The sequence below is a fragment of the Lathyrus oleraceus genome, chromosome 5 (genome assembly GCF_024323335.1).
Source record: "Lathyrus oleraceus cultivar Zhongwan6 chromosome 5, CAAS_Psat_ZW6_1.0, whole genome shotgun sequence".
NCBI lineage: Eukaryota > Viridiplantae > Streptophyta > Magnoliopsida > Fabales > Fabaceae > Lathyrus > Lathyrus oleraceus.
The window spans coordinates 318,139,754-318,165,539 of NC_066583.1; the positions used below are offsets into that span (position 1 = coordinate 318,139,754).

General features: G+C 37.6%; 1 protein-coding gene across 1 annotated transcript; it reads right to left on the reverse strand.

Moving 5' to 3' along the window:
• Positions 1-666: 666 nt before the first annotated feature.
• LOC127080409 (uncharacterized) lies at positions 667-1,836 on the reverse strand. Its single transcript, XM_051020729.1, has one exon. The coding sequence runs from the start codon at positions 1,834-1,836 to the stop codon at positions 667-669; it is 1,170 nt and encodes a 389-aa protein (XP_050876686.1).
• Positions 1,837-25,786: the final 23,950 nt, after the last annotated feature.

Sequence of the window (25,786 nt, forward strand, 5' to 3'; positions counted from 1 at the left end):
AGTTTCTCTCATGAATCCTCAATTGTCGTGAAGCATAAGCCACAACCTTTCTATATTACATTAGCACACCACCTAAACCCATCAACTACGCATCTCAATACACCACAGACAGTTCAGGTAAAATCAAAACCGAAGTTGTAGTCAACCTTTTCTTCAGCTCTACGAAATTGTTCTCACAATGAACGTCCCACACAAAAATTTACCTTTGCAGGTCAACTGAGTTAACGGAAGTGCTAACTTGGAAAATCCTTCAATAAACCTATGGTAATAACCAACCAAGCCCAAAAAGCTTCTAATCTCTGTCACCGACTTCAAAGTCTCCCATTGTAGAACTTCATCTACCTTGGATGGATCCACAACAATACCACCACCTAAAATAACATGACCAAGAAAGCTAACCTCTTTCAACCAGAATTGACACTTTGACAACTTAGCATAAAGCTTCTTCTCCTTCAACACTTGCAATACAACTCGCAAATGCTTATCATGTTCTTCTTCTGATTTAGAATAGTTCAGAATGTCATCAACAAATACCACAACAAAACGATCCAAGTAAGTATGAAAGATATGATTCATGTACTCCATAAATACTCTGAGTTCATTAGAAACACCGAACGACATCACCAAATACTCATAGTGTCCATATCGAGTTCTAAACACCGTCTTCTATACATCTTCATCCTTTACTCGGATCTGGTGGGAACCTGACCTTACATCAATTTTACTAAACACACATGCACCCACCAACTGATCCACCAAGTCATTTATTCTCGGAAGTGGATACTTATTCTTAATCATCACTTTAGTCAACTGCTGGTAATCCACACACAACCTCATGCTACCGTCTTTCTTCTTCACCAACAACACCAGAGCTCCCCAAGGCGACACACTTGGTCTCACAAATATCTTCTCTAGCAGATCTTTTAATTGTTTCTTTAACTCTTCTAACTCCGATGTGAACATCCTGTATGGTGCCATAGAAACAGGCCGGGTACTAGGGACAAGATCAATAGAAAACTCCATCTCTCTCTCTAGCGGTACATCTGAAATGTCATATGGAAACACCTTTGGAAAATCCTGCACTATCTGCAATTCATCAACCATTGCCTGACTCTTAACAGATAACGCCGCGAACAATGCAAACACATGAGCTTCCACTTCCAACAACTCCTTCAACTCTCTAGTAGACAAGAAAGCATCTTCTTCCTCCTCACCAGTAGTAAGAAACCGCACCGACTTGTTATAACAATTGATATAAACATGATTAAACTCCAACCAGTTCATCCCCAATATAACATCAAGATTCTCCAATGGAAAGCAAATAAGATCAATGCTAAAATCTTTATCAAAGATTAACAGAGGATAATTCAAACAAACTGAAGTAGTAGTCCCCGAACCTTTAGCAGGAGTTTCGATAACCATTTCTCCACTCATAGAAGACACAACAAGGCCTAGCCTTTTCACACAGTCAACAACAATAAAAGAATGAGTAGCACCGGTATCGATAATAACAATCAAAGACGTATTATTAATATAGAATATACCTCTGATCAACCTGTCGTCACTAGAAGTTTGAGTCCCCTTCAGAGTGAACACCTTTTCTCCAGTTAAAGCTTTCTTAGGCTTCGGGAAATTAGTGCTGATATGTCTTGGTTCACCACAGTTGTAGCAAGTCAACATATTCTTTTTGCAATCAGCAACCAGATGTCCTAACTTTCCACACTTGTAACACTTCTTCACATCAGTCTTGCATTCCCTGACACGTTGACCGAACTCATCACACCTATAGCACTTAAGAGGAGTAGGAGTACCTCCCCCCACTTGGCCTCTTACCATCAACAACTCTCTACTTACCTTTATCAGCTGGATCACTATATGGCTTCCTACGACTCAGATTCTTCTTTCCTCTTCTCTCGCTCAGCCTCTTGTAGTGAGTCGACTGAGCCTTACTATCATCCTCATAAATTCTATAGTTGTTCACCAACTATGGAAACCTCCTGATCTGTTGGTATCTAATTGCCTGCTTAATTTCAAGACGCAAACCATTCTCGAGTTTGATACACTTCGAGAACTCAACAGTCGCCTCACGGTAATAAGGGTAGAACTTAGCAAGTTCCATAAATCTGGCAGCATACTCAGTAACCGAAAGGTTACCCTGCTTCAACTAAAGAAACTCAATCTCCTTCTTCCCACGAACATCCTCAGGAAAGTACTTTCTCAGAAATTCCCTGTTGAACACATCCCAAGTTACAACTTCAGCTGCAACATCCAACACCTGACGAGTATGGATCCACCAGTCATCAGCCTCCTCAGCCAACATATTTGTACCAAACCGCACCTTCTGTGCTTCAGAGCAATCTATCACTCTAGAAATCATCTCAATATCCTTGAGCCAAGTCTACGCTCCATCAGGATTGTACCTACCCTTTAAAGTAGGCGGGTTGTTCCTCTAGAACTTCCCCAAATATCCAAACTCGTCGTTCCCATCAGCATTAGGCTGATTCTGCACAGCCTGAGCAACAGCCTGCAAAGCAGCAACAATATCAGTGTCGTTTCTTCCAACCATTTTATGTTTCACACCAACAACAAAAACAATGGTTAAAGAGACAACATTGACAGTATTCAACAGTCACACGACACTGTCTCAACTACCTGGCCGGACAGACCGACCTGCTCTGATACCACTATGTAACACCCTAAATTTTCCCCGTGTAAATTTAAAACATTTATTAGAGTAAATAAATCAATATACAATTTAGGATGCTACACCACAACATACAATCAACCTACTCAATCGAATAGACATGTGACACTTGATAATTATAAAAATAGTAGTAATAACCACATGTATGCATGTTAACTTTTATTAAATAACAGCGGAACAACAATAACAAACAGTTACTCAACATATCCAACATCAATATAACATGTCATCATAAGAAATATCAAAACAAAATGAAAGACACAACGTTCCAATTCCCCAGTGTTACACATTAGAGCAGACGCTGACACTAAAATAAAACGGAAAACTTCATCTTCCACTCACATCTGAGCTCATACTGGGATTATCTGAATGTTACCCACGTGGAGACAACACTCAAACAGAAGGGGTGAGATATCATAATTATATAAAGGAAAGCATGGTAATAAGTAAGCATCGTATTATCACATGCACAACACCTATTCCTTAACAGAATTCCACATAATCCACACAACGGTTATTCACACATAATAGCAATATAACAACCATCCAACATAATAACAACATAGTCAATCATCCACACAATAACAAATGCAACCAATGTACAATGTAATGAGACTCAACAACTCGACTCAATGCATGTGGTATCAATACGTGAACACTCAGGTTCACCACTTAGATCCTTACCTCCTAGGATCAAAGTCATTAATTCGTTACCATCACCTTCGACAATGTCTCACTGATTCCATCACCTCTGAAACCAGCTACCGACCTAATCCACATAATGGGATTTGAGGCTCACCAACAACTAACCATTTGTCCAACAACATGAATGCATGCAACATACAATACATGCAACAACAATATCATGCATAATAATCCATCTCCATAGTCAATGTACGCCTCCAATACGGGCCATCATGCATCAAACACATGTTATACAACTCAACAACATCGACATACAACATAACAAGCAACAACAATGCATTTAAGGTTATGCCACACCACCATATAAACATTACAATGCCTATCAACACCATCAAACATAAAAATATTCATTTTTAGGTACTGAAACCAATTTTTAATGATAGTACACGCTCTCGGCTTTCCGGCGCTTCGAACGACACTTGAATTGGACATTCTGAACAAAAGTTATGAATTTTTAAAGTTTTTAAGAAATTGCATTCAATGTAACTGGTTACCCCAAAACCAGTAACTGGTTACCCCAAAACCAGTAACCAGTTACACTACATCCAATAGTGCAATCCATACTGTCACACACATACACGGTAATCGGTTACCCAAAAATTGGTAACCGGTGACACCCCCTAATTCCAGCCCCTGCGTGGCCTTTGTTTCATAGGGTAACCGGTTACCCAAAAACCAGTAATCGGTTACACCCCTTAAATTTTGCCTAGAAAAGTGTTTTTAAGCAGTGTAACCGGTTACTCCAATTCTGGTAACTGATTACACTATTGCAGAAGCACTTTTCTGCAATTTCTTAAAACGAAAATCATCTAAAATTCATCACAAAACCCCATTTTTCTTAGAAATCGTTTATACCACATTTTAACCAAAAAATCACTTTTCCAAAGTTCAAAACCCCAAGTTATTTACACCGAAAACCTTCATAACTCCGTTTCGACTCTGACCCGAAACAACATCAATCATCACACATTGACAACAACAATCCAATCAATTTTATGATTTTAACAGTAACAATTCATCATTTCAACATCAGTCACAACATCATCGTACACACAATTCAACAATTGAGAAATATCACAAAGATCATGAACATATAGAAGAAAAGCACAAAATCTACATGGCATAATCTACCCACCATCATCATGTTAATCCTTAGATAATCAGAATCTCACCCTTACCTTAGGTTTCATAGCAATAGATTCTTTGACCTTCAACAATGGTGATTCTCCCCTTGAGCCCTAACCTTTTCTTCTCCCTTTCTCAGTTTCTTCTCCTTTCTCCCAAATGTTACATTCTCTGAGTTTCTATCCCTCAATCCCCTTTTCTATTTTTATTATAATTCTTATTATTTTATTAACTTATTATATTATCACTAATTTCTTAATAATAATAATAATAATAATAGTAATTATAATAACCCACTCAAATTAAATAATTAAATTAATATTCATCTAATATTAATTAATTAACTAAATAATAACTAATATAATTAATTAGTTTTACTCATCACACCATCCTTTCTACACTTTTGCTCACACACACCCAACACCTTAATTTTTATAATTCTAAGGCAACTACCCCACACCAAGGGTAACACAACACATCAAAACACCAATCAACACAATACAACCACAACTATCACATAATTAAATTATGAAATATAATTTAAATAAAATCGGGGTGTTACATCTATCATCATCAAGTAACCATCTGCACCTAGATTTTTGCTTGATCATTTCATCTTTCGTTATGAGATTAATCCAGACATGGTTCCGCGCCTTCAACCTATCAGCCTCTAACATATAATTCTAAGAAACGCCATCCTCTGCAGCCTCTAACATATTCTTCCAGACCTAAATCAAACTTTCCAAAAACCTCAAAGTTCCAAACTCTAAGCTTGATTTTTAAGAATTTGAGATATTCTTTAAAGATGAATATCTTCTTCCCGCAAAAGGAAGCAGAGGTCCAAATTTCCTCAGCGAAATCTAGAAAATTTGGATGATTAAGCCAAGCCGAGAAGAATTTGAAGGGCTTATGACCCCAATTCGGATTGCAAGCTTTGATCATATTGGGACAATGATCAGAGAACTCTCTTTTGCTAATGAGTTGGCCTTTGATGTTTCAAGTTTCAATGAGCCCTTCTTAAATTAGAAAGTTATCCAACCAACTGATTGAATCCCTCGATGCGTTAAACCATGTGATTTTGTTGCCCACGACATGAAGATCGATCAATTCGATTTTATCAATTAAATCGACAAATTCCGCTAACTCTAAATTATTAAAATGTAATTTCCCTGAATGAGAGTGGTGTACGGATGAATGAGAGTGGTGTACGGATGACGGTTTTAATATTATCGAAAGTATATGGTCGAGTCAGATGTCGAGCTGATCTAATTGCTTAATTTGGATAATATATGATTACTTCTGTCGGACTCAGATGATTATTTTTTATCCGTCGCAAACCAAACTCGATCGAAACCAACTAGTATTTATTTTATTCATTTTTATTACTATAGAACTGACAATGAGATTCATAATGTTGGCAGGTTATTATCATTTTCATAATTTAATGGTAATATTGTGTACTCACAAGAATACAAGACATTCAATATGAGTACTATTTTATTTGTGGTTAAAAATATGGTAAAAGACATATTGAAAATGTCATCATGGAATAATAATTTTATTTTCAATAATAATAAAATGGTTCTTTTTTAGTCTATTTTAAAATTTTAAAAGTTAAAAAAAAATTTTAAAAAAAAATTAATATTGTATAAATAAGATATTTTTATAATTTTAATCTAATAAATATTATACCGATCAAACCTACTCAATTTATCTGACAAACTGATTTAATTAAATCTGTTAAAAATTAAAATTTTATTAATCAAAATTATGTATCTAATATAACAGTTTCGTCAAAGTCTGATATCAACTCAAACCGACCTAGTGTTCCACCACCACCTAGTCCGAAGAGAGGGTGACGTATTAAATGACTAATTATATACTAGTACTATATAATATATTACATATGAGATTGTTTCATGCATTTTTTTAAATAAAAATATATATACCGTCAATAAATTAAAATTATTCGTTTGTGATCGTGTACATAATTGCACATAGTAAGTTATGATGATGTGAAAGAAACATGATAAACTCAGATATTTGATATGAAAAATAGAAATGCAACTGAACACATGCATTATTCTGTAGTAGGAGGGGAGAACTGTAATACGTCGTTGTATTTACAAAAGGGTCATTATCAAATCATGACATTTTGACCACATTATTAATCTTCCCCTCTAGAGACCACACAACAAGAAATATCTCTAAGTTTACATAGAAACGAACATATTTGTCTTGTTAAATATTTGGTTCAAGTTACTACACTCCAAAATAAAGTTTGTTATAACCAAACATATGAGATTGTCACCAACGGCTCTGTCTAAAGTTGGTTCAACTATTTAATGGTAGTTTTGAATCTTTGCAAAATTTTAATTTTTTTTAACCATTTTACTGCGATTTTGAATGGCAGTTTAAAATCACCGTTAAATATTTAAAACTAAAGAAAAAATATTCTGGTCTCTCGCGCTGTGATGAACATGGCCCAATGATCCACGGTATTCGTACAAAGATCATGTTATAGACATGATTTGTTGTCCACTAGGTTGAGATATTGAGACACTGCCTAAAGTTGAGATATGATCATGTGCATAAATTAATGTTTCACTAGTCACATTCAAAAAAGAATTGAAACATTTTTTAATGAGCCAGTGATTAAAATGCGGTTCTTTGTAGCTCATTAGGAATATTAAGAATTAGAAAGTGATACACAAGTTTTTCTTGGTCAAATAACTGGAGACATAGCATTAGGTATGTCCGGTGAGCTGGTTTATTTTAAGAAGAATATTGTTGTAGAAACATGTTTAAACAAATAGGATGCATATACACAAATTGTCTGGTTAAGTGTATGTTTGGTTTGATTGTAAGAGTGTATAATTGAATGTGTATGTGTAGAATTGATGTTGCCTCTATGATCAAATCTAACTAAAAGTTAGAATGTGTAGCTTTCTTAATACTTTATGCATATCGATTCAAACACAAAATATTTTATATTTAATTCTCTTAAGAATAAAATTAAATAAGTAAAATCAATGCAAAACAAAACATGTGTTAAGCCTGCTTTTGGTTGACCATGTGAAGCACTCAAAATTGATTCTAAATAAGTAAAATTGATTTAACATGTTTAATTGTTTTAAAGATGAATTGATTTTGTTTTTAGAATTGATTTTAAATTAAAGATTTCATTTTTAGATTTTGAGTCCAACTCCAACCATGTATTTTATTTTGAAATAAATTATTCAATTTACTTTTATGTAAACTTTTTCAAATATAAATCATTTTGCATTTAACTTACTTTTCATTTATCATTGAACATTATTTATATAGGACTGGATCATTTTGCATTTAACTTACTTTTCATTTATCATTGAACATTATTTACATAGGAATGGATGACAAGCAGACAAATGCTTTGTTGTAACTGCTTTTGGTTGACAAAATTAAATTTATTAAAAATAACATTCATATACTAATGAGATATAATATTGCTATTAATGAACTCTAGAACTCTTTGTAAAAGATGATGTGTTTTTGATGTTAGAAAACCAAAAGTGTGAAATACAAATGGTATAAAAACATGTTGATTATCCATACACATTTTTTCATGTTTGGCATCGTTGCTTAAAGCGGATTTGAGGGATACATGTTCCACGGTAAAATCTCCAGTCCTCATGCGAAAACCCTAGTTAAGTCCATACATGCATGTTTTCCTCCAATCCACTCATACACCACACTATTTATTGGCCTAAGTGTCGATATTTTCTCTTGTGGGTCGGTCAAGAAGTTCATAAACCTCTCTCTCTCTCTCTCTCTCTCTCTCTCCCCAAAGATATGCTTGCCGACCTAAATATATATAAGTAACACCTCTAAAAAAGTTATACCGATATTTGAAGCATGAGAGCTCCTTGCAATGAATTGTATTCTCCCGAAAGGTGTCCGTGTATGCCTTATGGCAAAGACAAAAATCTCATCAATAGAAAATAATAGAATCATTATTCTCCCGAAAGGTATCCATGCATGCCTTATGGAAAAGACAGAAATCTCATCAATAGAAAATAATAGAATCACTATTCTCCCGAAAGGAATCCATGCATGCCTTATGGCAAAGACAAAAATCTCACCAATAGAAAATAATAGAATCACTAGGCAATAACTAAATAACTAAGGATAATACGTGGTATTCTACCGGTGTCAAATGTTGATCTAGACCATTAATATCCCAAAAATGTGTTGCTTGAAATACAAAAAACAAACTGTTTTTTTATCTAATAGTCATGTCGAACTTAACTTCCATGTCCTTAATATTTTTACTAAAAGGACACTCATAAAAATATGTTGGGCTTTACGAGGGACAATGTCCTTACTAATAAAATTATTAAGGTCAAAATTCAGAATAGTACCACTAAGACAATCCAAAGCTTTGTCAAAATCATAGTACATGCTTCATAACCCGTTGTATCGTAATATGTGATATGGACCAGTCCTAGGCTCAAAAGGTACCAAAGGCGCAATGCAAACCATCCAATAAATAGTCGCCTTGGCGCAAAAATAAGTACGATTTTCCCATTCAAAATTTCACTCCATTTTCCACTGCTCACAAATTGACTTAGGCATTAGAGTGCTAACATTGTAGGTCTACCCACATCATCACACAAGAGAAATGTGTGACGCCTCATTGTGGAGTAGCACCGACAATTCTGGTTCTAAAACTGAATAGTGGCGCCGTATGTGGGAATATACATTTGATTCATATGAAATTCCACGATAAGATATTTTCATTCAAAATCTCCAATAATTTGACAGTCACGGTCAAATGGACACTATTCCAAAGGTTCCTTAATCGAGCCTTACTCCGATTCTCCCCATCCATATCGTTGGAGAAGATTCATCCATTCAAGCGAAATCTCTCCCACCAACTTCAAAAATATGTGCATCTTCATGCGAAGAATGAGAAGATGGTAGATCAATCATAGAGTTTCTTGATAAGGATATGGTAGATGGAACCTCTAATGTTGCTTTTCCTTTAATCAATATTGTTGTCATTGCTAATCATTCTTCCTTCAGAGTTCTGGTGGATGATGGAAGCTCCTGTAATTTAATCTACCTCAAAATTCTCTTTAGGCCCGGTATAAGGTTGCAAGATCTAAAACCTTGTGAAGACTAAATTCTTATTGCTTTTAATGACTCTTTCACTCATTCATGTGGATATATCTATTTTCCAGTAACCTATGGGGAAGGGAGTGGAATAAGGACGATATGTGTTTTCTTTTTCATGGTTCCATGCAAAAATGTGTATAACAACATCATAGGATGGTCGTTCCTAGCAACTCTAGACTCCATAACATCCCATGTACACTTGAAGTTGAAGTATCGTGACGAACCTGGTAGACCTATTGTGATCAAAGTCGCCTCCTCAGAGCTCGTCACATACAAGAAGTAATAATGAAGAAATAGAATGATGTCTCCGTCATCCCAAGGAAAGAGTCTCGGGAAGACAGTTGTGTGACAAACATATTTGACCTCGACGCTCGCAAATAAGAGCATCCATTGAGTGATGAATTAGATCTAATGAACATAGTCAAAGATAAGAACCTCAGGCCGGACCCAAATGACAATTTTGAGACCATCCAGTTGGACAAGAACCTTTTGAAGACTATAAAGATAGGAGTCGAAAAACCTATCAAAATCAAGGAATGGTTGGTGAACTGTTTGAGATGTCGGGAATAAATCCTAGTGTGACATGTCACTAGTTGAACATAGATCCCAGATTCCAATACATATCATAAAAGAGAAGGAGCCCGTACCTCGGGAAGGTGGAAACAACTTCAAAAACTGACCAAGGGTTACTAGATGATGATTTCATCTCTGATATAAAGTATACCAAGTGGCTATCTAATTTCATGTTAGTTAATAAGGCATTTGGGGAGTGGAGAATGTGTGTCGACTACACTAACTTGACATAGGCATCCCCTAAATATTCCTATCTGATAGCCATCATAGACAAAGTAGTCGACAATTCTTCCGTATAAAAACTCTTGTCTTTCATGGATGCATACTCTGACTACAACCAAATACCGATGTATGAGTGATACAAAGGATAAACCGCTTTTATGACCAAGCAACATAACTATCAATGCAACGTGATGCTCTTCGGCCTAAAAAACATCGAGGGCATGCATAAAAGAATGATGAACAAAGCATTTAAAGATGAGATAGTCAATTTGTTGGAAGTAAACATGGACGACATGATCCTCAAGTTAAGAGAAGAATAATTGCATGACTAACATCTTTCATGAGTCTTTCAAAGAGTGCAACAATACAATATAAGGCAAAATTTAGATAAATGCACTTTCGGGGTGAGAGCCAGAAAGTTCATATTCTTTTATCTCACTGAGATAAGAATAGAAGCGATCCTGGATAAGTGTGAAGCATTTATGAAGATGAATACACCTACGTCAAAGAAATAAGTGGTGAAATTAGACGAGATGCTAACAACTCTGAACATATTCATCTTGAAGTTGACACAACATGCCTTTCCCTTTTACAAAATCTAAAAGAAGGTAGCCTATTTCGAGTGGAACCTTGAGTGTCAACAAGCGTTCACCTCCTAGAATTTACCCTTATCCACTTCACCCGTCTTAATCGGGCCCTTTTCCAGGAGAACCCTTATTCCTCTATTTAGTTGTCTTCGAAGAGGCGATAAATGTCGTCATTTTTAGGGAACCAAGCGGTCAATAAAACTCGCTTAAAAATAAAATAATCAAAACTGGGGTGTTACAACTATCCCCCTTTAAATAATTTTTGCCCTCAAAAATTACTTGAAAGAAACAACTCTAAATAAGACTATCTCATCTGGCTCTCTAGCTCCCACATCGCGCTCCCTCCAGCAGGTCATCCCCACACCACCTTAACCAAAGTAATCTTTTTACTCTCAAGTGTTTCATTTATAGGTCCTCAATCCGCATGGGTGATGCCTCAACAGTCAAGTATATTGCTTACTGTAAGACCCCAATTTTGACTCAAAGATCCCTCATGCTATCTCATCATATGCATTAGCATTGGGATCATACCTTGGCATCCTCCTTACCCCTCTTTCATTGGGTTTGTTTTGGGAGAGATCACCAAGCACCATGTGATTGTATCATACTTGTATGTTTATCATTTTACTAACCAAAATACCAAAAATATGTCTTTGTATTTGCCTAACTCTTTTGTAGGTAGGGCATGGTCCCCATTGGTCTATCAAGTTCACATCTAGGGTTTAAGACCCTCATTGCTAAGAGCACAACCAATAAATGATCCACAATGTCTTTAAGCATCATATATGAGTCCCCATGATCTCTACATGTTATTTTGATCAAGTTTTCTTCAAGAGTTTGGAGTTGATTTGCCTTGGAAACCCTAGTTTGTCTGGGTATCCTGAGTAACTTTTTCAACAAGATTCCTCATCATTGATCAAATTTCTCAAGGGACACTCCAAAATTCACCATCTTATGCATATTTGATCTACCATGAGCCTAAAAAGTCAAGAGAATTGCAAGTTAGCAAGTTGGTTGATGGTGGTTGGCCAGATAAATTCATCTGATCAAAACTGGGTCTCCCTAGACCCTATCTCCTACAATTTTCACCATATGAAAATGATTACAAGAGAAACGTTACTCTAAATGACATTACAAACAACTTTCATGTTGAAGTCTAGAGCTAATTTTGCTTGGAAAGTCATTTTCTACGTTGAAACATTATAGGTCATTTTGTCTAAACCGTAATTTGAAAGTCAACTTCCCAAGGCCATAACTTGCTCAATTTTTAGGATATGAAATATTTACAAGTTGCACAATCAAATTTAAGATGTCTACTTCAACTTTGATGTTTGGAGTGAGAGCTAAATCAACTTTTATGAGCATGTGATATGAGGATACATTATAGGTCATTTTGGACTAAGATCATTGAACAAGTGATTTTCCTCAACTTCAAAATGGATAACTCTCTCATTATAAATCCAAATGATGCCAAATTAGTGACCATGTTTAAGGTCTTTGAAATATCTACAACTTTGATAAAGACACGTTTCTCATTTGGATCTCACATAAAAAGTTTAGTAAGGTGGAACATTGAGGTATATGGCTTGACACTTAGAAAACTTTTCAACATGTTGAAATTTCCAAACTTCCACCTTAAATTTCACCTTGATACAAGTTCCAAATGGAAACGTTTTCAACATAAAAGTTGTTCCTCTTGATCTAAGCTTTCCAAAGAGTCCTAATTCATTCATTTTGGACCAAGTTTGCTAGGGCTGCGCATGGTTTTAACAGGCCTTCATCATTGGTGGAAATCAAAGTTCAAATGATCACATAACATTGCCTTGCCATTCAAGCTTCATTCCAACCTCATTTCAGATGCATTTGGACCTAATTGGATTGCTTCATGGGCCTGTACACGCCCATGCAAGCATGCATCATGCAATTGCCAAAATTGGAAACATTTTCAAGTGTGCAAATAACACTTCCAAATGCTATAAATATGGACCCTCTGAGCTCATTTGAGAGGATCCTTGCACGCCCACTTTTCCCCATCTCTTCAAACCCTCATAATTCAAAGGAAAACTTGATAATTTTCACTTGAAAATTGAGTTTGAATCTCACTATTTGGAGATTCAAAAACTTCAGGATCCAAAGCTTCTTTCCATTCCTAATTAATTTCTGCAAGTCATTGGAGCAAGATCAAACAAGAATTGAAGCAAGGAAGAGCAAGTTCTGCACAGCATTGGAGGTATTCTCCAGAAAATTTCTTCTCTTCGATTCTCACTTAATTCTTATCAATTATCTTGGATTTTAGGTTGTATGAAGTCCTACCAATGTAGGAAAGAAGATTGAGTTGCTTTGAGGCCAAATCGAAGCAACTCAGTTGAGACACCTCAAAATTCAACTCCTCATATCTTTGTATATATGTGAAGTTAGTTAAAATTGAGGTCAGATTCGTGCTCTACGCCATTTTTTCTTTCAGATCATGTCCTCCTTTTTCATTTATGTGATGATGATGACTGAACCAGTCCGGCGAGGTTCGCCTGAGAAGGTGACCGGAGGTTTAGCGCTGGTGATGTGTTGGACAGGTTCTAAGCCACATGATTAATTCAAAATGTTTTAATCCCGTGCGTTGCTTGTAAATACCACTTGTGTTACACATTGACTAGTGACTATGGTGGAAAGCGTGCTGAGGTCCACTTGATTTGCCACCTCAATTAATGAGGGAGATCAAGTGGTCCATATTTTTTTGTATTTTCTGATTTCCATTTTATTCGTTTGATTTTCATTAATTCATATTAATTTTAATATTGATCCAAAAAATATGAGTTTCACCAAATTTTTTAAAATAAAATCCTCTTCCATATTCTAAATTAAAATTATTTTTTTGGATCATTATTAATATTTTTCATGATTTAATTGATTTTATGATTATTTTTAATTGTTTAAAAATACTTTTAAGTTTCCAAAAATTATGAAATTTTTTCTCCAAGGTCCTTTGACCTTGTTTGACCTATGATAAATCTCATGGCCATTTCTTTGGTGTTTTAATGAGGTTTTAGGAATTGGACAAACCATATTTAATTTAATGCATTATTTTAGTATTTTTTTAAATTGAATAAATGCCAAATAATTGTGTTGAGCCATTTTGATTGTTTGTATAAGTTTGACTTGTGTTGTTGGGCCTTGGTCAAGGTTGATTTGACTTTGTTAAGTTAAGATCATTGCATTTAGGGGATTGATGGAATATACATTCCATCTCCCAAAATGAATGAATGATCTTAATTTGGTAAAAGTCCTCCTTTGTCCAATTAGAGTTTTGATCCATTCCCCTCCCTCTTCATCTCATTCCCCTTCTTTATGCATTCATATTATGGACCTATGATATCTCCATATCCTAAGGCTAGTTGATTGCAAAATCAACATAAGTATGTATGAGATTAGGCCACCACTTTTGCATATTCTTTTTGTGTGTGGTATGTTTCATGAGCATAGTCCATTATACTATGTCTCTAACATACATTAACATCAAGATTCTATTGCTCGGCCTCAAATAGTTGTGACTTATACATAAGTCCAATTACGATTGCTTAACATAACGCTAAATTTTTTATACAAAAAGGCATATCATTCTACTTAGTGAGATTGTAAGTCTCCCCTCGTTCATGGTATTGTGTGGAAACTTGGCCTTTTTTCCTTCCTTTGGAAGATGTCTTGGTTCAAGGATCCATGCTTGTGATAAGTGGGTTGAGTGTTCTCCAAAGAATGACTTAAAATAAAAGCAAAAGCAATACTAACTCCTAACTCATTAACAACTAATATTTAATTTCAAGTCATTTACATTAATGCACTTTATTTTTAAGCCTTATTCATTTGCCATTGTTCATACCATTCTAATTGTTTATGTTAATATCATTTTCACTTTGTCCGTTTGGACCATATTTTGTGATATATTTTGCTTGTATATATATTGTGTTTGTTTGTGTGGTCTTTGACCATTAATGTACATAATAAAAACCAAAACCATAAAAAACATCTTGTGTGGACTGTTGGTTTGAGATGAGACAATTGGACTTAGAATTTAGGAAACACTCCCTATGCAAAGGACTTGGACAATGCCAACTTTCATGTAACCAAGTGCTTGTAATCTGAAACTTCATCTGATACTTCATTGAAGATCCATTTAAGTTCATCTGCAACATGATCATTGTGAAGTTGTTACTTTGAACCTGTAACTTATGGCATTGTGGAATTCATCTGCTACATGGGCAAATTTGAAGAAGATCATGAAGTTGATAAGCTTGGATGTGGCTATCTTTATTTGATACCTTGCTCTTCAAGTTAATATTGTATGCATTATTTGTTGCTTGATTCTAATGTCCAAGGGAAATTTGGGTTTCTATATAACATTCTTGTCTATTGGATTGTAGCCCATTGGTCAGATCTTTTCAACTCTTAACTTTTAAATTTATGCTTAGGATTAGTCTCTCCATCTCCTCCCCATTTCTTTAATTTCAAAATCTCTCCCTCCTTTTAAAAACTTCTTTGTTTGTACTTGTTTTTTCTAAACTTAGACCATCTTGCAAACTAGAAACTTTGGCCTTATTCCATTGCATTTTCAAACTCAGTTTTCTTAATCAAACTTGTAAATAGACTTAACCATACTTGACTTAAAATTTTCAAAATCCAAAAAGAACTAACTCATTCAAACCATTTTTAGGCCTTTGTGCCTTTCAAACTTAAATTTTTGTTAAAAGTAAAGCATCCACTTTGAAATTGATACCACGAACTACGAGGTTTTGATCCCTCATTTTTATGTTGGTACGTAGGCACAAGTCCGAAGATCTTGTCAAACACAAAAATATAATTAATGAATTCTTTTCTCATCCCCCCATTCTATTTGCTTGCTAACATCATTTGTACAAAATACATATGCACACAAGAAAGGGCTCCCTAGGAGTACCTAGGACATTTTGGGTGCTAACACCTTCCCTCTGTGTAACCAACCCCCTTACCTGTAATCTCTGGCATTTTATTAGTTTTGATTTGAAAACTTCTTATTTTTGGGTTTTGTTCGTACTTTTCCCCTTTCCCTTGGAAACAATAAAATCGCAGTGGTGACTCTTGTTATTTGATGTCTTTCTTATCCATAGCTTGATGATCATGAATTCACCGCTACAGAAATTAAGTGGCGACTCTGTTGGGGAGTAGTCTCAAGTGGGTTTAGCCTACTTTTGTGTGTGTATATAATTGTATGTTTGATGTACATATATTTGTTTGTGTGATATAATCCGCTTGTTGTGCTTGGTGATCTCTGAGTGGTGAGATAAGTTTTAACCCGAACTTGAGTGCAATTAAGATAGGAGGATGGTATAGTCATGTTCGACTTGTGTGGAGTAGTCCTTAACAAGTTGGCTTGAGATCCATCTGCTCAGTGGAGACCCTTTTGGATTTGGAAATGTCACACAAGTATTTATGGTTAGGCATTACTATCTCTAATTTGGGGTCCGAGAAGCTGAGGACTATAGGACATTTAACCCCTCTTGGCCTATTTAGGATGTAGTGCGGAGACTGTTCAAGTGTAAACTTGATAACAGTTGTTACACGATACTACACTCAGACGAGTTTCTCTCGAGAATATTATGGGTCGATGAGTCAGTCATCTTAGCCTGTAATATCCCATAAAGGGAATTAAGACTCTGGGAACTTTTTAGAACATGATTGTAACACCTCAAAATTTGCCCTCCTCTTCTTGGGACTAGCTTGATACATTGGATTTCATACTTTAGGGAATTAGGCATGGCATAGTGCATATCATGTGAAAATGAGAAAAGTCATCCTCCCAAGTCTTTTCAGAAGATGGAGAGGTTGCATGATTCAAGCCTGAGGGTTTCTTTAAATTGATCATCAACCATCTGAGGGTTTGTGCTTCAGCTAGGGTTTCCTGATCCTTCAATGGTCTTGAGCATTATCTTGGTTGCAAGGATATATTACCATCATCATGGTTCTATCATCATCAAGGGCTTCATTGTTCATCCTCAGGTTCTTTTGGATTAGGGTTTTGACCTCTGGTCAACCCTGATAAATGACATTCTTCCAGCCAGAGTTTCTCAAGGAGATGAGGCATTCTATTGAGATGAGGATCACATGAGTATCATAAGGAGCTTACATGAACTAGGGGTTTATTCCTGAGCCATTTCCTCAAGTGGTAGAGGCTCAAGCTGATCAGGGCATGTCTAGGTCATTTGAGGACCATAGAAAGTCAACTGTGCAAGAGCTGAGGGCTTTGAGGTGGAGATATGAGTTTCAACACCTCAATCATGTTCAAAAGAGGTCCATTTGTCATTTCAAACATCTATCTTGAAGAATTTGAAGTCAAATCAAAAGTTTCCAAAAATGGAAAGTGACCTGTAATTGAAAGTTTTCAAAAATGGCAAGTTTTTGGTCCACATTCAACTTGACTTTTCAACATCAAAGAAGTTTCAAATGGATTTTTAGTGAACATGAAAGTTGAATACCTTTCTCTCCCCTTTTCAAAAAGTCCAAGATCATGATCATCTGATGAATGGTTGAGAAGTTATGGCCAAATGAGCACAAAGTATGCATGGAAATTCAACATGGCATAACTTTTGATTCAAAACTCCAAATTGGTCCACTCCTTTTGCAAAATGCTTGTCATGACCAATACTTTCCAAATCAACCATTTCCTTGCATGGAAAAAGTTCATATGATCATGTGTTCATACATGTGCTTTTTGGAGGGAAAATCCATAATTTGAATTTGGTTCAAGATATGTGCAAAATACCACTTCCATTGTGTTTATTAGTTGGTTTTAAGTGAAATCATAGCCATTGCATGTACTGTTCACGTGTGGATTAGCCATGCAAGCTCATTTTTCATTTTTGCACTTCACTTCAATTTTCCCTAATCATGTTTAGCCAAGGCTTAAGTGGGATTAGCAAAGTCATTAACACACCATATATAAGCCTAATCATAACAGAATTTGCTCATAACAACAATTCTAGATCTAGAATTCACATTTCCCTCGAAAATTCTCTCTCCTTGAAATTCAAAATTCTTCACACAAACCTTGATTTTCTTTGCACATTCTTGTTAATCATGGAATTCTGAGCAGGATCTAGCTATTGATTTGAAGAATTTGATCAAGAATCAAGTTGAACAAGTGCAAACTCATGAACATGGAAGCTTCAAATTGATCCAGATCCAAGTTGTTTCAAGTGTCAATTATTCCACAAAGCTTCAAGGCACGCATAGAGAAGCAGATCTGGAGCTCCATAGCAGCTGAGGACACTGTTTTTCATCACTGCCATTCCAAGTAGGTGGATTTTCGACCTTCACTATTTGCCTTTTCATTGCCATGAACCTGTAGATCGTTTGATGCTGATGATTCTGATAGTTTTAGAATATATTTTGGTTAGAAATTGAGGAAGATATGATGATTTAAAATTTTGATACCATAAATGTTTTTGCTCGATTTGTAGAATTCATGATGAATTAGGATTAGTGATGGTGATATTTGAAATGTACGTGAGGAGAGCTTTCCAATGATAAAATTTGTTGGATTCTGGAAAAAAAATTGCAGCTCCGCCGTGTACACGGTCGGAGAAGACGACCGGAACTACTGTTCCGGCGTCTGGTGTGGTGGCCTAGGGTTTATGTGTTAAACGCAACGTTTCAATTCTCCAGCGCCAGTAACCGTCCAGGCGCGCGTTTGAGTCTTGGCTAGCGCATGTTTTGAATTTATTTTGAGCGCTCGTTTGGACCATAGGCACCTGTGTTCGATTCTGGCATGTGAGTGTTTAGTTGATTTATTTTGAGCGCTCTTGTGAACCTTCTTGGTGTGGGTTCGATTCCTGGCATAGCTTGTTTCTGAATTAACTTCATGAGCGCTCCTTTTTACCTGGCAGGCGTTGGTTCGAACCTGGTTGGTGCATTTTGTGAATTTCCATTTGAATTATCATGTTCCCTCCATTATTCCATGTATATTTCACATTATTTTGGTCAACTTTGAGAAATCACTAAAAATAGTAGGATAATCCAAATTGATCCAAACTTTTTTTTCACATTCTTGTTTTGATGTCTAGTATTTTTTGATATTATTTGCATGAATTGCTTGATTCTGGAGTTTTAACTGTGAATTGTTGATTGCACCATATGCCAAAATGACATGCTACATTCATTTGCTTGTAAAATGCTCATGGTTTATCCAATTGACTTGAAATTTGGCATGCTTAATCCTAACATGTGATATGATTTTTGAGCTTTGGTTTGGCATTTTTATCATTTGGTATCACTGTTTTGGACACATGAACATATGGTGTGACAATTTGTGTCACATGTTTGATGTTGCATTTGTGCATTTTCATTTACATACCATTTGATCTCTTCTGGATCTAATTTTTTGCATGATGTATGTTTATAACATGTTGAGTTCACATAAAAAATTTCATGATCATTGGATGCTTTTCTGTTTTAATTTCGATTTTCTTATTTGGATGTCCAACTTTGTGCATATTGTTTGCCTTTGCATAACATGATTTATTTGATGCATTTGCCTTATGAATTGGGATTGGTCCTTTTGAGGACCTTTTCTTGATTGATTGAATATGCTTTGTGCAAAATATTGACTTCTGTTTTGGTCATTTGACTTGCTTTTGAACCTAGTCTTTGTACTAGTAGTTTGTACACCTACTAATAGTGCTTTGTGTTTCAGGTTTGAGCATTTGGCACTAATGGTTGGTTTGGTCTCATTATTTGAGATGCAAATTGCTTTGATCACTAACTATTGTTGTGTTGTAGGTCCATTGATGTGATGAATTCACTTGAGTGCTTGCACTTGTGACTTGCATTGTGTAGATATTGGATAGTTCCATTGCTGACTGTTGGTTTTTCTGTCTGAGATACTAAGTGGTTAACTTTTGTACAGGTACATTAGTGGCTTGCTAGCTAGCTTGAGCTTTGCTTTGGAGTGTGGTTGATACACCACTGAGGTTGTTTAGCCTTCTCACTCCATGTAGTCTGGAAGCCCTGTCACCTTTTTGGCAGGCATTTTGGCTGAAGTCCTCCTTAAGAGGCAATGTTTGTGTTTGTTTACATTTGTGCCAAAGACCTCTAAATGACGCATGCTACTTGTTAAGTCCTCCTAAGTGAAGAGGCAATTGACAGATAGAAGGGATTATCAATCAATCCCCTGTTATTCAGTGAGTCGTTCATTATGTTCGCACTACGTGCTGATGCTCTTGAACAATGTACCGAAGATCTCTGTATAGAGTCAGTCAAGTGGAATAGGGTCCCTCTTTCTGGATCCCCATGCTTTCTTTGATTTAAGCTCACCCAGGCCAGGGTTAAGAGCATGAGGTCTCATCCTCATTACCATATTTCATCAGCTTCACCCTAACTCTCAATGTTAGTGGTTAAGAGCTTCAGCATACCCCTACAGTTTTGGCTTGTTTGTCGATGTTGATATGACCCCTCTTGACTAAAGCCCAACCATTTGTATGAGCCTCTTGTTTGTATATAGAGTGTGATACTTGTGATTGGTGTATTTGCTGTTTAAACTGACTTGCTTCCTATGTGAGTTAGGTTCTGATTAGAGACCTCAACTTAGGGATTATGGATTGGATGACAACTATTATGCTCGAGTTAGTCTCCCTTTTAGTCTGTTGTTTCCCTGGTCTCTGGTTAGGAGAGAGTTTCTCCCTTGTTAAGGGGAACTACGTCGCCCTGATTCTCATACCAGATGAGATACGTAGGCAGGAGATCGAGCGAGATCTCTCCAGGCACCTTTTTTCTTTTTCAACCTTTTATTCTTGTGTGTGTTAAACCTTTTCTTTGTGTTTGTGTGACAACTATTAGGCTCGAGTTCCAGACTCCCTATTAGCTTGTTGATCTGATAACCTTTTGCTTTGGTGTTCGCTGGTTAGCGTGTGCTTTTGTTTGGAGTCGGATGTAAGTCCATGTTTGGCATTCTGTTTCCTTGTTTTTGGTGTTTGATTGGAGTCAGATATAAGTCCATGTATTGGCATTCTGTTTCCTTGTTTTTGATGTTTGTTTGGAGTCGGATATAAGTCCATGTATTGGCATTCTGTTTCCTTGTTTGTGTGGGTTTTGTTTGGAGTCGGATATAAGTCCATGGATTGGCGTTCTGTTTCCTTTTTGAGTGTTTCTTTGACGTCTCAGCGTCTCTTTTCGGTGTTTTGTTTCGGCGTGCGTTAGCCGAGCTACGAGTGCTCTAATTCTTACTCTGGATAGAGAAGATACGTAGGCATAGGATGCGATGTCCTAGCGAGCATGTTCCCCATTTCCCCGAACTACGTTGACTCTGATGTTTGTTTCTGACAAATTACGTAGGCCTAGGATGCGACATCCTGCCGAATCGCCTTCCTCCGTCTTCCTTCGCCTGTTTCTTATTCCAGTGTGTGCATTCTCTTTGAGCAGTTTATTAGCAACCTTTTCCTATTCTTTTGAGCGTGGATCCCGTCGAGTACGGCGGACGTGAGGGGTGCTAATACCTTCCCCTTGCGTAACTGAATCTCGTACCTTGCAATCTCTGGTCATAAGACCGTTCCTTTCCCCTTTCTTAGGTTAGTCCTGCGCTTCCTTTTCGTCATAGGATGAATAGCGTCGGTGGCGGCTCTGTAAACATGTTTTTTCCGCCGGTTGTTTTTCGCGTTGCGACAGCTGGCGACTCTGCTGGGGACTTAGTTGACCTTTTGCTGGTCCAGCTTCCCTAAGCGAGTCAATCCTAGCGCTTTGTAGGGTAGTTTTGGTTGCTTTTATTGCTCTATTTATTGCATTCATGATTATTATACTGTGTATATATTTGCATATATGTTTGCATGCATCATATTGCCACTGTGCTGGATTTTGGACAGGTCTGGTTCCTTTGATTTGGGGTGGGTGTTCTGAGTGGGGCTAAAACCCAGGCCCGAGTATACACCTAGGATTAGCATGGTCTCATGTTGCCTCTCATGTTAGGTCAACATGTTTTTGGCAATGTGACATACCACAGCCGGACGAGGTTCTTTTGAGAGAGCCTCTCCTCGTGGAGTATCCACTATGGTTGGGTTACCTCTTCTGAGCTGTTGACTTTGGTGACCGTTCTTTCCCGGATCTTTGGTTTATATGATCTTATGAGAGCTGCAACGGCACACCCGAAAGGGCAAACCCGTTGAGTATCTTGTCCGATTGTCGAGACCATTATCCTCCTTAGGATGACCTTATAGAATTCACCTGTGAGGGGAGGGTTTGATTCCTACAGATGCAGATTCTGTTGGTGACTATTTGATGGTGACTTTGGTTCAGTCGGATTTATGGATATTTATTTCTGACACGCCGGAGTTCTGTCCATGGTATTTTTCAGCGGGTTCCGTTTATTTCGGATCCCCGAGTTGAATTTGGGGTTGCTTGTCCAGATGGTTAGTGATTTATCTGTGGTGATGGTGATATATCCTCAGGTTCCGTTTATTTCGGAACTCCCGAGTTGGATTTCTGGTAACTCAGTCCCTCAGATGGTTGTGATCAGTTCAGAGACCGGATTACAGTGCAGTTGGTGATCAGATGACTTGGAGGATGGCACAGTGCATTGCATTCATGCATCAACATCATTCCCATTTTTCATTTATCCGCATCTAACTCATGTTTATCCATATGCAGGGGACATTCTTGATTGAGATCCTGGTTGAGAGACTTCTTTGTTCCAGATATGAGGACCGGCTTGAAAGACGATGTTGTCTATAGTTTCTTCGATCTAGAGATTGGTGTGCTGAAAGATATGTTAGCATTGATTACGCCTGACCATGTGGGGATGTTTTGTGAGGCTTATGGTGGTATTTTGAAGATGGTTTTCAGGCTTGCAGATGGGGATAGAAGTGCCATCCATACATTTCTCCAGTTTTATGATCCTGGTTTGAGATGCTTTGTCTTCCCGGATTATTTGTTGGGACCTTTGATGGAGGACTATGCTGGTATCCTGGGTATTCAGATCAGAAATCAGATTCCTTTCTATGCCGCTAAGGAAGAACCTGATGTTGGTGAGATTTCTCGTGCTCTTTATTTGAGCCCCAAAGTGGCTAAAGGAGGTTTGAAGGAGAAGGGAAAGTTGCCCGGTTTTCATCTGAGTTTCTTGGAAGCTAAAGCCAAGGAGCATGCTGTTTTGGGTGATTGGAAGGCTGTCTGTGCTCTGCTTGCTGTGAGCGTTTATGGAATCATCTTGTTCCCTAATCAGAAGAACTTTGTGGACATTAATGCCATCCGGTTGTTTGTGCAAAGGAATCTTATTCCTACTTTGGTTGGGGATGTCTATTACTCGGTCCATAATCGGAACGTGAAGCGGCGTGGGGGATTGATTAGATGCTGTGCTCAGTTGGTATACAAGTGGTTCATGGGATATTTGCCTTCCAGAGGTGCCTTTGTTCTTCTTGATCATAATGCCAAATGGTCAATCAAGTTGATGGGTTTGCGATCCCAGGACATAGCTTGGACTCACAATGGTATGGCTGGACGAGATTTTATTTGCAGTTGCGGGAGTTTTCCCAATGTGCCTCTCATAGGAGTTCAAGGTTGTATTAATTACAACCCGGTGCTTCTTAAGAGACAAATGGGGTTTGCTATGGATGTTCCTCCCCTTGAGCGAGAGATTCAGAAGTCTTTCTATTTCCCGGCTGAGGGTAATCAGACATCGTTGAGGCAAGTGTCTGATGCCTGGTACGACATTCAAAGGAAAGGCAAGGTTCCTTTTGGTAGGGTTAATAGTAGGTCTTTTCCTCCATTTGATGATTGGCTCAGAAAGAGGATTGAGCTCACGCATCTACCATTTCCTGGGGGTGATCCTTGTAATCCGTTGATTGAGGGGCCACGTCCTTCTATCAGTATGGAAGAGTTCCTGGAGATGAAAAGGGAGAGGGATCAGCTGCATGCAGAGAAGACTGAGTTGGAGATGAGTGTTGCTAGAATCCAAATGGCTAATCAGGAAATCAAGAGGGAAACAGAAGACCAGGCTAAGAGACATGCTCTTGTGGTGAAGAGTTTTGAGATAGACACCGCTTATTATTGCAAGATCAGCCAAGCGTTAGAGTCGTCTACGAAGGAGCACGACATTACCAAGGAGAAGTTGGCTAGAGCTTTGAAGGTCATTGAAGATGAGAAGAGAAGACAAATCCTTGTGAAGACTCAAAGGGAAGCTAGAGCCAAAGCCCTTACCGCCGAGTGGGAAGCAAAGCTGAAGGTTAAGGGAGAAGAGCAAGTGAAGATTGTGGCTGAGAGAGATCATTATCTTGCTGAGAGGGATCATTATTTCCGCCAGATGAAGATTCATCAGAAAGAGGTGGGAAGACTGCAGCTGGAGAACACTGAGCTCAGGTTCGCCGTGAAGTTTACCAAGATGATTGGTGATGCAGAGCCTTCTGTGGGACCTTCTTCAATTTAGATTTTGTCGCAGTTATTATCATGTGTTGGATTATCGTCAGGCATGTTGACGGAATTCACTTGCTTGTATTTTCTTTCTGATTCTGGAGAATTGTAACTTGATTTGTATCAAGCCTGATGTATGACTCTTGCACGTGTTGTGCACTTTTGATATACAGTGGTTTTTGTCATTCAGTTGATTGATCTTCAAGCTTTATTTGCTTTTTTGTGTGCACTCACATAACACACACATGGTTGGGTGATATCTTTGCTAAGTCATAACTCTCTGATCTGTATGGTGAAACCAGATGATTGATGTCAGAATGTTGTTGTCGGATTATTATCTGTCTCGATGAAACCAGGATCGAAAGACAGAGTGTTCCTCATATGGATAGACATTGTATTCATGCATGAATCATAATAACTTGTCTTCTATTTTGCAGGTGTCAGTTTCTAACGTGTTTGATTCTTTTAGGAATCATTGCTCACGCACGTAGAATAATTCCTTTGCACGTAGCACGTCCGTACAGATACCCTACCAGGCGCAACAAATCCAAACTGATGGATACATCCAACGCAGATATTCTCGAGCTGAAAGAGAAGATGGGAGAGTTGATCAATGTTATGCAAGGGTTCGCCTTGGGGCAGAAGGCACTGGTTGAGAAGGTGGAGAAGCTTGAGCGGGCTTCTGCTGCCAACAGTGGTAATAATCTAGAAGGTGTCTCCAACAACGGTCTTGGTGGTTCTAGGGATGGTGGTGATCCCAGAAGGAAGGCGACTACTGCTGGTGTAGTAATCAATAATGGTGGAGGTTTCGGTTTCGCTGCCGGTGGTGGACCAGGTCCTATGGGCAATAATTTAAAGGATAATCAGTTTCCTCCTTTCTTTGGGGCCATGGAGGATAAGGAAGAAGATCAGTTCTCTGTGCTGAATGAACAGTTTGGTCAGTACGGTGTTCAACCGCCAAACAAGGAGATTCAGGCACTGGAAGAGAAGATCAAGGCTTTGGAAAGCCATGCTACTCCTAGGGCTATCAACATGACAAACATGGGGCTGGTTGAGGGGATTGTGATCCCGCAAAACTTTAAAGTGCCCACGTTTGATAAATATAATGGGAGCTCTTGCCCGGAAACTCATCTCCAGGCTTTTGTCCGAAACATTTCTGCCTATACTATGGATCAGAAGCTATGGATGTACTTCTTCCAGGATAGTGTTAGGGGCCAATTAGTACTATTTTTTATATCATTTTATTGGTCCCTTTTACCAAGTTTTGATGCATTTACACTCTTTTGTTCTCACTATTTTG